The sequence below is a fragment of the Phoca vitulina genome, unplaced genomic scaffold (genome assembly GCF_004348235.1).
Source record: "Phoca vitulina isolate PV1807 unplaced genomic scaffold, GSC_HSeal_1.0 scaffold52, whole genome shotgun sequence".
Classification (NCBI taxonomy): domain Eukaryota; kingdom Metazoa; phylum Chordata; class Mammalia; order Carnivora; family Phocidae; genus Phoca; species Phoca vitulina.
The window spans coordinates 6,452,241-6,464,819 of record NW_022589755.1 but is presented as its reverse complement, the minus strand read 5'-3'; the positions used below and the strand labels follow the sequence as shown (position 1 = coordinate 6,464,819).

Genomic DNA, 12,579 nt, shown 5'->3' with positions numbered 1-12,579 from the left:
CGGGGCCCGCCGGGAAGCTTTGAGGCGGTGCTGGGGGTACAGGGGCGGGAACTTCTGGTAGACTTTGCCCAATCATCAGCCGCGGTTTTTGCGACAGACGGGCAGTCTTTCCCATCCCCGTCGACTTAAGGGGGCGGGGCTCCGCACACCAGACTGGGCGGGCCCCTCAACTTTGATGGGCGTCTTCTTTGCCCAATTGATAAACGATATTCTCAGACGGGCCGCCTCCATTGCCAATGAGATCTCCTGGCGGGGTCGTTGTGGGCGGGCCGTGGACCCTCCGGTATAAGGCGGTCCCGGGGGAGTGCGGAGAAAGGGGGGGGTCTCGGCGGCAGGAGGAGGAGTAGGTGCGGGTGAAGATGGCGGCAGCCGAGGCCGCGAACTGCATCATGGAGGTGAGCGCCTGGAGCGCCGTCGGGGGTGGGGGGAGGTTTGGGGGTCGATGTTTTATGCCGCCGTCGTGGGGAAGGGGCTCCGAATGGGCGGATTGGGGATGAAGGCTCTCAGCCGTACGGAGGGGACGCCGCATGCTCCGGATCCCGGGATACAGTCTGAGGTGCGGGTTTCCTAGCTTTCGGGGGCCTGCGGCACCGGGTCGAGCTGAAGGTGTCGTGCCCCCTCCCACGTGGAGGAGGGCTGGGGGCGCTTCCGGCCTGCCCCCCACGTGGCCGCGGCACTGTGGGTGGGGAGGGGGTGTGCCGTGCCCGGTGGCCGGGCGGGCTCCACGTGCGGGACAAAGGCCCCGCCCCCGGCCGGGGGAGGGGCGCCCCGGGGGGGGGGCGGAGAGGAGGCTCCGACCCTCCCTCGGAGGCCCCCTGTCCTCCCCCCGGGGATCGCGACGTACCCCTCGGGGTGTACGTGCATCGGTCCCTCCGAGAAGTAAAGAGTCTTTCTGGAGGGACAGTGTATCTCGACCCTCCAAAACCCCGTTACCGATACCGGGGCATCTGTTTAGGCTTCGGTCCAGGTTTCGTGCATTCCTGGGTTGGGATTGGAGGAAGAGGAAGAATTGGTTCCCTCCGGGCCGCCGTTTTCCTGTGCCTGGATTCTCTCCTGCCCGGGGCTTTGGGAGCTGGGGGGATGGGGCATGCCTCTGTGACCTCCCTCTGGGTGGTGGGGGGGCCTCTAGTTGAAGGAGATCCTTCCCGATAAGGCGTCGTGCACCCCCTTGTGGCCATTTTTGGGTGTGTGGGAGGGACATCTTTTTCATGGGGCGTGTCCCAAAGCCCACCTCCCCTTTCGGAGCCCTCCCGGGCGAGGGGAGGGAGAGTCTCTGCTGGGAAGAGGATGTGGGGAATATAAACTACGAGCTTTACCTCCTATTGGAGACCTTTCTTTCCCGGGCGCATATGCGAAGGTGGGCGACCTCCCCCTTCCTGCAGCCCTGTTTGAGGGTCCTGAGCCTGGAGGCTTGAAATGGTTTCCTGAGAGGTTTGGTTCTTGTGCAGCCATACGGGGTTGGCTCCGGGGCTGTTTCAAGACCTCTTGGGACTTGCCTGGTCGTGGTATTAGTGGTATTGAGAAATGGGTCCCAGTGGGAAATCCCCTTACCAGTCACCCTTCTTTGTAGGTGTCCTCAGTGGCTTGGGAGAGTGGGGGCGGGGCTTGGAGCTCCGTGGGTCATGTCTGTGACTTCGTGCTTCTTGGGGCCCGGAGGGTGGTCACATCTGGAAGGGATGTAATCTGATGGGGCCTGCATACTGCCTCCTGTTACCTTGTAGCATTGGGGGGCAGGCAGCTCCCGGGTGTCACGCCAATGACTCCCCCCCCACCTTGGCTCTCTCCTGGACCAGGGTCTGTATGGGTGGAGGAAGTATCTTTCTTAGAGCTTGCCTGAGGACTTGGCCCCACGTGTGGAGGGGTTTGAGGGTCCAGAGTCGGGCCTCCTCCCTGGGACTCCCCCTTCCTGGGAAGAGGGGACTAAGCTAGGAGGTCGGCTCGGGCTGGTTCTGTTTGGGGCTTCCTGAGTCCAAGGCAGGAGCTAGGGGTCAGGGTGCCACACCTCCTTCCTGGGGTCCCCTCAGACAAGAGACTTGTTTGCAGAGGCGGCAGATGCCCAGTGGGTACATCCTGCCAGTCCCCCCCGCCAGCTACTCACGGCACCCCAGGATGGGGGTGTGTGTCAGGAAGTGTCACCTAATCTGGGGGGATTAGATGATGAGGGGGAGCGACAGCTGGTGGTGCGTGTGTACCTGGCGGGTGCCAGTTCCTGTGGCCTGGATGGGGGAGGTGTGTGTGGTCAGGTGCCTGGTCAGAGAGGGACGGCGTGGGGGCAGGCCACCATCTCTCCAGCCGTAGCTGGGACAGAACCCCATCTCTTCTCCCCCCACTTCTCCCACCCCTTTTAAAAACAGCCCTGCCTCTTTACTTGCTCCCTCTGCCACCACTCCCTGCCAAGGAAAAGGAAAATTGCAGGAAACACCCCCTCCCCTGTGAGCTGGGGTCCCCTGGCCTGGCCCTCCCCTAGCCACTCCCAGTAGCTAATCCTGTCTCCCTGTTACTCTCTCCTAGAATTTTGTAGCCACCTTGGCTAATGGGATGAGCCTCCAGCCGCCTCTTGAAGAAGTAAATATCCTTTTGTGAGACCCTTCCCCACATAAATATATCTTGCCACATATCAGGCCCTTTCTAGCGGTCTAACCATGATTCCTCTTGCTTCAAACCAGTTTACCGTGTGCCCCCAAAACGTTAGTACAAAACCCCTCCAGGTTTGTGGCTCCCATCTGGCCTCCCCAAATACTGTGGCTACTTCCTTAACTACATTTCCAGCCCCCCCCCCCTTTGCCCTTCCCGTGTCAGCCCCAATTCTGCCTTCCCCTCCCCTCCCCAGCTGTGGGCTGAGCTAGAGACGGGGGCAGAGAGACTGGAGAGATGGTAGGCGTGGCTGGGGTATCGGGGTACTCCCCTGGATGGTGCTCTGGGGAGGGGTCCTGGAAGAGGAAAGTGGGGTTGTAAGGTTTTGGGGTTTGGGGGGAGGCAAGATGGCAGACGGGGGCTGTAGGGTTGCCCTGGTATGATTTTGGGGGGGTGTCTATTCTCCAGGGAGAAGTAGGGACCTGGAGGTTTAAGAGGCCTTAGAGAGCCCCCAGATTTGACCCATGCTCCCATCCACCTCCTCCCAGGTCTCCTGCGGCCAGGCAGAAAGCAGCGAGAAGCCCAATGCTGAGGACATGACGTCCAAAGATTACTACTTTGATTCCTATGCTCACTTCGGCATTCACGAGGTGAGTGTGAACAGCTCCTAGAGCTGCTGAATCTGGAGGGGGTTAATGTTTGGGAGGGCTGGAACTTGATTTCCCACGCATGCGCCCTGCTCCCCTGGCAGCGTGCCTGGCCGCCCCTCTGGGTGTGAGGCACACACCCCGGGGTCGCCTCTCCCAGCCGTTGCCGTGGAGACGGAGCTTAGCCTGGCGCTCTCGGGAGGCTGGGGTGGGAGCGCGGGCGAGCCTGCCTGAAACTTCAGCCGGAGGTCAGGGCCTGCCGGTCTCTGCCGCCCTCTAGTGGCTGGCGGTGGGACTGCCCCCCAGCGGCTCCCGCCTGCTGTGCCCGGGGCTTCTGGACCCTTTCGCACCGAGGTCCCCGAAAGCGGTGGGGATGCGATTCTGAGCACTTTTTTCCCTTTTTTTTTTTTTTTTTTCCCCTTTTGCTGAGGCCTCTTCCAAATTGTGGTAAAATATACATAACAAAATTTACCTTTAAGTGTACCGTTTAGGGGCACTAAGTGCTGGGTGCAGCCAAGGATCACTGGGGCTCGGGAGGCAATGGGAGAATCAGGCCAAGGCGGGAGGGAGATTAGTCCATCCGGTCTGACTTTACAAATAGGGAAACTGAGGCACGTGGGAGGGAAATGACTTGTTCCAAGGGGACTAAGGAAGTGGGAGGACTGAGCTCTAGCTCTCCAAACCGCCAGTGTGTCAGAGGCCAGGGCACCCCATTTTCCAGCTGGGGACGTGGGCCCCCTCATGATATGCTTGTGCCTTGCGCCCCTACCTCCCCCTCCAGGAGATGCTGAAAGATGAGGTGCGCACCCTCACATACCGAAACTCCATGTTTCACAACCGGCACCTCTTCAAGGACAAGGTGGTGCTGGACGTGGGCTCGGGCACAGGGATCCTCTGTATGTTTGCTGCCAAGGCTGGAGCCCGCAAGGTCATTGGGGTGAGTGTCCTGGGCAGGCGGGCGGGCCAGGGCCTGGGGACAGAGAGGGGCCCCTCAGGGCTCAGGGATTGGATGGAGGGGACTGGGGGCGGAGGGTGGGAGTGGGGGGGTCTCACCCTCCCTTCTTCCTGGGCCCCCAGATCGAGTGTTCCAGTATCTCTGATTATGCGGTGAAGATCGTCAAAGCCAACAAGTTAGACCATGGTGAGCCCAGGAAGAGAATGGGTTTGTGGGGATGGAGTGGGTGATTTCCCGCTTCCCCGGGGCCCTTGGCAGTGGGGTGGGGGTCGTCACTGAACACAGATTCAGCTGTTCCTCCCGCCACGGGCTCTGAGTTGCCGGCAGCCTGAGAATCCCTTCTCAGAACTCACAACGGGCGGTGACAGGGCGCGTGCTGCCGGTTGAGGAATCGAGTGGCAAAGTCACGAGCTTAGTGCCTCGCTCGTCAAACACGGGGGCAAGAAGCAGTCTTTAGTTTGCAGAGGCATGGGGTTGACACCTGAGGGCCCGTGGTGAGAAGTCTCTCAGCCGCCCTTCTAAGCTCAGCCCACATTCCCTTCCGGAGAAGTCTACACCCACAAGCACGTACACGTGTAAATCTTTTCACGCTCACATGCATGTCTTAGACATAAATAGCATTTCACGCGAGCCTTTTGCCCTTTACTTCTTCCACCTGCTCATCGTGTAGTTTCACACATTTCCAGATGTGAGAGGCTCTTGCTCTTTTTGATGATCTTGCTCTTTTCGATGACGGCCATCGCCTGCACGTACCCCAGGTCTCTCAGTCGGGCTCCTGGGGGTGGGCATTCCAGCAGCCCCTGAGACGTTCATCCCCTAGCCCGCACTGTCATCTCATGTATGAACTAGTGTATCTGGGAGGTCAGGTTATCAAAGGAGGGTTGCTCGGGTCAAAAATGCCGGTTGTGTGGATGTTGCCGTGTGGCTTTTGAGTTCCCACCTGTCGGGTTCCTGGGGCAGAGAATGAGGGAAGATGGTGGGTTTTCTGGATGTGGAGGCTCCTAGCATTTTAGACACTGAAGTGATTTTTTTTTTTTTTTTAAGATTTTATTTATTAATTTATTTAGAGAGTACGGGGAGGTGGGGAGAGGGAGAGAATCTCAAGCAGACTCCACACCAAGCGTGGAGCCCAACACAGGGCTGGAGCCAACGACCCTGAGATCATGACCTGAGTCGAAAGCAAGAGTTGGATGCTCAACTGACTGAGCCTCCCAGGCGCCCCCGAAGTGATTTTTTTTTATTTAAAGATTTTATTTATTTATTTGACAGAGAGAGAGACAGTGACAGAGGGAACACAAGCAGGGGGAGTGGGAGAGGGAGAAGCAGGCTCTCTGCCAAGCAGGGAGCCTGATGCGGGACTCGATCCCAGGACCGTGGGATCATGACCTGAGCCGAAGGCAGACGCCTAACGACTGAGCCACCCAGGCGCCCCCGTAGTGATTTTTTTAAAAAAGATTATATATATATATATATATATATAAAGAGAGATTAGTGTAATGAGCCCCCAGATACCTACCACTGAGCTTTAAATATCTCCATTTGAAGCAAATTTCAACCGTGATGTCATTTCTCCTATAAATCCTACTGTGTGTGTCTCTCTCTAATGAAGCCTTTCAAAAAACATGACCATGCTGTTAACGACAAAGTCTTATCATCCAATACCTAACCCATACATTTCTGCTTCTGCCTTAAAAATATCCAGGGTGATGAATGAATTTTAAAACTGAGTTAACAGGGGCGCCTGGGTGGCTCAGTCGTTAAGCGTCTGCCTTCGGCTCAGGTCATGATCCCAGGGTCCTGGGATCGAGCCCCGCATTGGGCTCCTTGCTCCGCGGGAAGCCTGCTTCTCCCTCTCCCACTCCCCCTGCTTGTGTTCCCTCTCTCGCTGTCTCTCTGTCAAATAAATAAATAAAATCTTTAAAAAAACCAAAACAAAACTGAGTTAACAGAGGGGCACCTGCGTGGCTGGGTCCATAGAGTGTGTGACTCTTGATCTCGGGGTCGTGAATTTGAGCCCCATGTTGGGCATAGAGATTACTTTAAAAAAAAAATTATGAAAAAACAAAACCAAAAAACCCTGAGTTCAGAGAATATGGCTTCAGCTGGCAGAGTTTTTTGAAGATGCCCGAATGCAGCTCCCAGCCTTTCCTGGAGGAGACAGGGGCGGCTCCAGTGGGGTCCCCAGGTTCTGGTCCCCCAGGGGAGGCAAGCGGACGGGTCTCCTCGGGGCCAGTTGCATGTGCCTCTCTCTGCCCCCGCAGTGGTGACCATCATCAAGGGGAAGGTGGAGGAGGTAGAGCTTCCGGTGGAGAAGGTGGACATCATTATCAGCGAGTGGATGGGCTACTGCCTTTTCTACGAGTCAATGCTCAACACCGTGCTCTACGCCCGAGACAAGTGGCTGGTGAGGCCCCCTGCAGGGTGGGAGCAGCTCACACAGGCTCACACAGCCTGGGCTCCTTCGGCCACCTGTTGAGCACCTATCAATCAGGGCCTGGGCAGAAAACCAAAAGCCATACTAGATATTTCCCCCGCAGGGGACTTCATGCAGGGGACTGACTGCTCAGATATGGGAGGGCCCAAAGCCAAAATGGGAGGTAACAGGCACCAGGAGCTAGACAGTGACAAGGAGACAGTGTCAGGAGGTGTCTGGTGCTGGGGTGCTGGGAAGAAGACCATAGCAGGGCGAAAGGATGGGGAGAGGCCAGAGGACCACAGTTCCAGGTGCTCAGGGAGCAGGCTCCCCAGGGGGCGGTGACTGAGACCTGAACAAGGGGTAGGAGCTGCAGGAGATCTGGGGCAAAGATCATCTGGGCAGAGGAACTGGTGCAAAGGTCCTGGGGCAGGAGTGTTCTTACTGGGTGTTGAGGAACAGCAGGGAGTGGACTGAGGGTCTGGAAGAACAGTACAAGGGAAGGGGGTGGAGGGGCCTGAGCATCCCCGTGAGACTTTAATTTTTGTCTCTGAGGAGCCAGGGAGAGTTCTGCAGATTCTTCAGAACCTGTGAAGGACAGGCCTGAGACTTAGGTGCTCCTGGATGCCACCTTGCAGCCGTGTGGGGAGTAGATGTGGGCATGAGAGCAGAAGCGAAGAACCAGTGAGGAGGCCATTGTAGGAGTCCAGGTGGCTCAGACCAGGGTGGGGATAGCGTGTGTGGATAGAGACCCAAGTTGTCAAGGTTTGGGGGCAGTGTTCCAAGCGCCCCCCCAATCGTTCACACCCTCCCCTTACCCCTCGGCAGGCCCCCGATGGCCTCATCTTCCCGGACCGAGCCACGCTGTATGTGACAGCCATTGAAGACCGTCAGTACAAAGACTACAAGATTCACTGTGAGCTCGGGGGCCCCCCCCCAGGAGCTTGGGGGGCGGGGCAGGCTTGGCCTGGGCGCCCCTGATGGGCTCACCCCTCCTCCCTGCCTGCCTCCCCAGGGTGGGAGAACGTATACGGCTTTGACATGTCTTGCATCAAAGACGTGGCCATCAAGGAGCCCCTGGTGGATGTGGTGGACCCCAAGCAGCTGGTCACCAACGCCTGTCTCATAAAGGTGAGGGGGGGTGTGGCCAGGTGTCCCAGGGTTGGAACCAAGGAAGGGCCACGACATCAGGTGGCCCAGTGTTTGCCCGAGGCCTGGGAGTCTGACCTGTTGGCCGGAGGCGGCGCTAGAGGCCCGGAGAAGCCACTTCAATCCATTAAAAAGCTTCATGAGCCCAGCCCCGTGGGCGGTTCCAGGTGCCACTGGGAGCAAGACCAGACTGGCGGGCACTGCTCTGGGGGATGCATTCCAGGGGGGCACCCCTGAGCTGGCCAGCACTCCAGATGCAGGAAGCTCAAGGCCCTGAGCAAGTTGATATGCACTTGGGCCACTGATGAAGAATACCATGGCAGCGATCGGTTCTTGAGCCCCTCGGTGTCCGCACACGGAGCCGGACACTGGGGTGAGCCCTAGAATTGCGCTGGGCTGCGAGAGGCGGCCCAAACCTGGTGGAGGAGGAGGAGGAGGAGGGAGTCTGGAGCGAGTGAGGACAGGAGCTGGGAGGGCGGGCGCCAGGGAGCTGTCGGGGTTTTGAGCAGGAGTTTGACATGAGCTGATGGACAGTGTTTTAAAATCGTCACATTGGCTGATAGGTCGGGTAAGGAGCTGTGGCGGGGGAGGGGGGGTGGGGGCAGAGGTAGGGAGCTCTGCGGAGAGGCCCCCGGGCAGGGTGAAGGCCGTGGAGAAGGGGCAACGGGCAATTCTCTGAAGCAGAAGTAGTAGCTCTAGGAAGTGGAACCGTCCGGGGTGGGCTTTGGCCCTGGGAGAGAAGGCGGCAGGACCGCAGCGTGGCTCCCCCAGGCTTTCCCGCCTCCCGCTGGGCTGCGTGTTGGGGAGTGGGGCTCACGGGGCCTGTCCCGCAGGAGGTGGACATCTACACTGTCAAGGTGGAAGACCTGACCTTCACCTCCCCCTTCTGTCTGCAAGTGAAGCGGAATGACTACGTGCACGCCCTCGTGGCCTACTTCAACATCGAGTTCACCCGCTGCCACAAGAGGACGGGCTTCTCCACCAGTGAGCACGGGGGGCGGGCAGGAGCCAGCAGGGGGAGCCAGGGGGCCGGCCATGCCTCCGTTTCCCCACCCGTGAACCAGTAACCAACAGTTCTTCTCCAAGGCTTGATGAGGGTGAAAGGATTCAGGGATGGTGGAGGCTCAGCAAAGGTCATGGAGGGGCCAGACAAAGGGAAGGGCCAGGCCGAGGCCCAGGGTGGGGGCTGGACAGGAGGCCTGGCGGCTGGCCGCATCCCGGCTGACCCGACTGCACCCCCAGGCCCCGAGTCCCCCTACACACACTGGAAGCAGACCGTGTTCTACATGGAGGACTACCTGACCGTGAAGACAGGCGAGGAGATTTTTGGCACCATCGGCATGCGGCCCAATGCCAAGAATAATGTGAGGCGCGGCGGGGGCGGCGGGGGGGGTTGGGCTCAGGAGGGGCATTGCTGCCTGTTCTGGGGCCCCAGCAGCCCTCTGCTCGGTTGAGTCTGCGACCCCTGGGGAGACCCCAGCTGGATGGGAGGACAAAGGGTCTGGAGCCTGGAGTTCGGGGGCGTGGGCCTGGGCTAGAAGTGTGGATCTGTGGGCGCGGGGCTGGGTGATGCTCAGGGAGCACTGCCGGAGTGGGTGTCCCAAGGCCACACCTCTCTCAGAGGACATTTGTCATTGTCTGGAGACCTTTTGGGCTCTCACACCTGGAGAAAGATGCTAGTAGCATCTAGCACAGGACAGTGAAGAAGCCTCGACTGTGACCCCCAAATGTCAGGAGTACAGAGCTTGGAAAACCCGGGCATAAAGAGACCGAAGGAGAGGCCCAGAGGGGCGGGGAGGAAGCCGGGAGCCTGGGCCGAGGTGGGGGGCCTGAGGGCAGAAGTCTTCAAGGTTATTGGCGATTTGGGCCCAAGCCTTTCCAGGGAGCGCTGGGGGGTGGGGAGCACGGAGCGAGGCCTGGCCTCCAGGAAGCCTGGGAGCCGAGGACGTGGGGACAGTGGGGTCGGGACAATGAGTGTTGCCGTGAGGGAGGAAGTGTGCTGGGGGAGAGGTTTGCATCCTAGAAGAGGGAAGGAGTAACTGCTTTACTGATAGGAATGGTTCTGATGTGGGAACAACCTTTAAGCGAGAGCCAGAGCTGCTGAGCTCTGCCCTGGAGGGGCGGGCTTGGCTGGGCTCCAGGTGCCTTTGAGGGTGTCGCCCGCGGCTGGGAGTCAGGGCTGAGGGTGGGACCAGCAACGTGGGGTCCCGCAGCCTGGACGTGGGGTCTCCGGGGAGTGTGGGAGGTGGCTGGGGGCGCACCCCCTGCGGCCGCTCCCTGACTCAGACGGTTCCAGATCTCTGCCTGTCCCATGTGCAGCCCCCCTCACCTGCCCTCTCCCCACAGCGCGACCTGGACTTCACCATTGACCTGGACTTCAAGGGCCAGCTGTGCGAGCTGTCCTGCTCCACCGACTACCGGATGCGCTGAGGCGGCCCGGCTTCTCCCACCCCGGCCGGGCCGGCCCTCCACGGGCCCAGGGGCTGCGGCGTTCTTAGGCAGTTTGGGGGCTCCCCCTTCCTCTCCTTCCCTCCCTCAGAAGGGGGTTCTAGGGGTCTGGGCTGGGGCGGGGCACATCGTGACTGTGTTTTTCATAACTTATGTTTTTATATGGTTGCATTTACGCCAATAAATCCTCAGCTGGGACGACTCGGCTTCCTGGGGGGCAAAGTGGGGTTGGGGTTCGGTCTGCAGGGGCTGCGGTGACAGCCTGAGCAGCGGGGGGTGCTGGGATGGCACCTGCTGGTAGCTGTAGGTCTCTGTCCCCACCTCTGTGTCTCTAGGTCTTGCTCCCTGGCTCTGGCCTCTAGTCTCTGTTCCCCTGTCCCCCCCCGCCAATCTCCCTCACTCATGCCCCCTGAGGCCCTGTTCCCTCTTGTCCCCATTGGGCAGAGCTCCTGTCCCCGGTTGCCCTGCTGGGCTGGGGGAGGGTTGGGGTGTGGGTTCCCAGCAGAGCTGGGTCCTTAAGTTTCCCAGAAAGTCATCTTCCCCTCCCCCCCAGCGCACACATTGTTCCACTGTCTGGCTGTTTTTTCCTGTCCAGGACCCTCCAAGGCCAGGCCAGGGCTGACTGGCAGTGACTACTGCCCTGCCCTCTGCAGGTGGGGAAACTGAGTCATGGGGGGTATATTAAGGGCATAGAATTCCTTGTGTGTCTGCTTCCTCCCGCAGCCTAGCTTGGGACTTGGAGGTGGGGGACAAGGGTGGGGGGGTGTCCCACCTTAGGGCAGCAGGGCCTCCCCGCCTCCCATCTTTACAGAGATGGACTCAGAGGCCCCCCGACAGCTCCCCAGGGGCTGTGTGTTCACCCTCTGCTGCAGCCGCGGCATCTACACCTGACCCTTCCTCACGGCCTTGTGCACAGAGTCCCTGCTCCCCCAGGGTGCTCTCCGCAGGACCTGCATCGCCTAAGCCACCGTGATTTTCCTTTCCGCGGCCCTGGTTCCACCTGCTTCGGTACAGAGGGAACCCCAGGCCTGGTGGCACTTCACACCCGTCTGCACCTAGTCCTCCTCCAGGATGGTGTCCGCCCGCCGTGCTAGGGCCCAGACTCCCTCTGTCTACAGCCCGACGCGGCTCCGCTCGCTCCCCGCATTGCCCAACCCACGAAGGAGCCTGGCCCGGGAGACCTCATGGTCCCCAACGGGTTGAGGTTGAGGTTGAGGTCACAGGAGACCAGCGCCTCCCTGCCCCCACCCCTTTCCTGGAAGCCCTAAGCTGTGTCACCACTAGCAGGTGTCAGCTGCCCCGCCCCTCTTCCCTCCGCCTTAAAGGGGTCCCTCTCCCGAGGCCTCCCAGGGTCATAGCTCCGCCGTGTGACCGCACCCGCGAGGGCTCAGAAGCCAAGGAGCAGGACGTGGGGATCCGGGTTCTAAGCCTCCCCTTCTGGCGTGGTGTGGCCTCCTCGACTCTTGGCCGCAGTTTTCCCCGCCTGGGCAGTGGGGACTGGCGCCCAAACGGGCCTCCAGGGGACCGTCGGACTCGGGAAGGGGGCGGAGCCGCACCCCGGAGGGGCCACTTCAAGGCACATGGGTTTCGAGGACCACTCCCGGCCCCACCCCACGATGACTTTCCACATCCTCCTGTTGCTTCTCGCCTCCTCCGTCCTGGGGGACCCGGACTCCGTGGGCAGGTGAGCAAGGCGGGTGGCGGCGGGGACAGGGCAGGAAGAAGACCGCGAGGAGCGTGCGCCCCCTTCAGGCCACTGCTTCCCGCGTCGGTGGAATGATGATCTGTAAGCGCGCCTCTGCGGTCGCGGAGTTCTGGGTGTCCCGACCCCACCGAGACCCCTTTCTCGAGAGGATTCTGTTTGAACCCGGCCTTCTCCCCTGCTCCCTCCCCAGGCAGCCCCGGCACCGCAGGCGCCTCTGTTCCCTGGGCACATGCCAGACCCACCGCCTCCCGGAGATGATGTACTGGCTCCGCTCCGCCTCCATCAAGGAGCACTCGGGGAAGGCGGGCCGCGAGCCCCAGGACCCCCACAGCTACGGGCGCCGCCGGCGGCGCGAGGCCAGGGTCCTGCTCCGTCTCCAGGACCCTGGCCTGAAGAAAAGAGGCCAGCGCAGTGCCCAGCTTCCTGGGTGACGTCGGGCACGTCCCTGGCCCTCCCCTGGCCTCAGCTTACCCATCTGTGTATTGGGGCCACGACCCCAAGTTTCTTTTCCCCTAACTCCATCTCCTGGGCTCACTCAAAAACTGTCTCCCCCCGCTGTGATCTGGGCTGGACCCAGGGGCACACCGGACCCAGCATGTACAAAGAATACTAACGTCCAGAGCCTAATAAAACGAGTTTCCTGTTTCAGACTCTGCTTGTCTGTGCCCATTCCGGCCTCCCAATCTGA

At 60.2% G+C, this 12,579-nt stretch overlaps 2 protein-coding genes across 4 annotated transcripts; both read left to right on the top strand.

Moving 5' to 3' along the window:
• Window positions 1-288: 288 nt before the first annotated feature.
• On the top strand, window positions 289-10,384 carry PRMT1 (protein arginine methyltransferase 1). Of its 3 annotated transcripts, XM_032388666.1 has the most exons (11): window positions 294-395; window positions 2,512-2,565; window positions 3,123-3,224; window positions 4,003-4,158; window positions 4,299-4,362; window positions 6,438-6,580; window positions 7,418-7,505; window positions 7,605-7,720; window positions 8,572-8,722; window positions 8,981-9,102; window positions 10,085-10,384. In XM_032388666.1, the coding sequence occupies exons 1-11, from the start codon at window positions 360-362 to the stop codon at window positions 10,166-10,168; spliced, it is 1,116 nt and encodes a 371-aa protein (XP_032244557.1). In that variant the 5' UTR covers window positions 294-359; the 3' UTR covers window positions 10,169-10,384. The 3 variants fall into 3 exon arrangements, with proteins under 3 accessions (XP_032244558.1, XP_032244557.1, XP_032244559.1); XM_032388667.1 differs by lacking the exon at window positions 2,512-2,565 and having other exon boundaries at window positions 289-395; XM_032388668.1 differs by lacking the exons at window positions 294-395; window positions 2,512-2,565 and adding an exon at window positions 2,798-2,874.
• An 840-nt stretch (window positions 10,385-11,224) lies between these two features.
• Window positions 11,225-12,518, top strand: ADM5 (adrenomedullin 5 (putative)). The gene is made up of 2 exons (XM_032388876.1): window positions 11,225-11,870; window positions 12,082-12,518. The coding sequence occupies exons 1-2, from the start codon at window positions 11,767-11,769 to the stop codon at window positions 12,320-12,322; spliced, it is 345 nt and encodes a 114-aa protein (XP_032244767.1). The 5' UTR covers window positions 11,225-11,766; the 3' UTR covers window positions 12,323-12,518.
• Window positions 12,519-12,579: the final 61 nt, after the last annotated feature.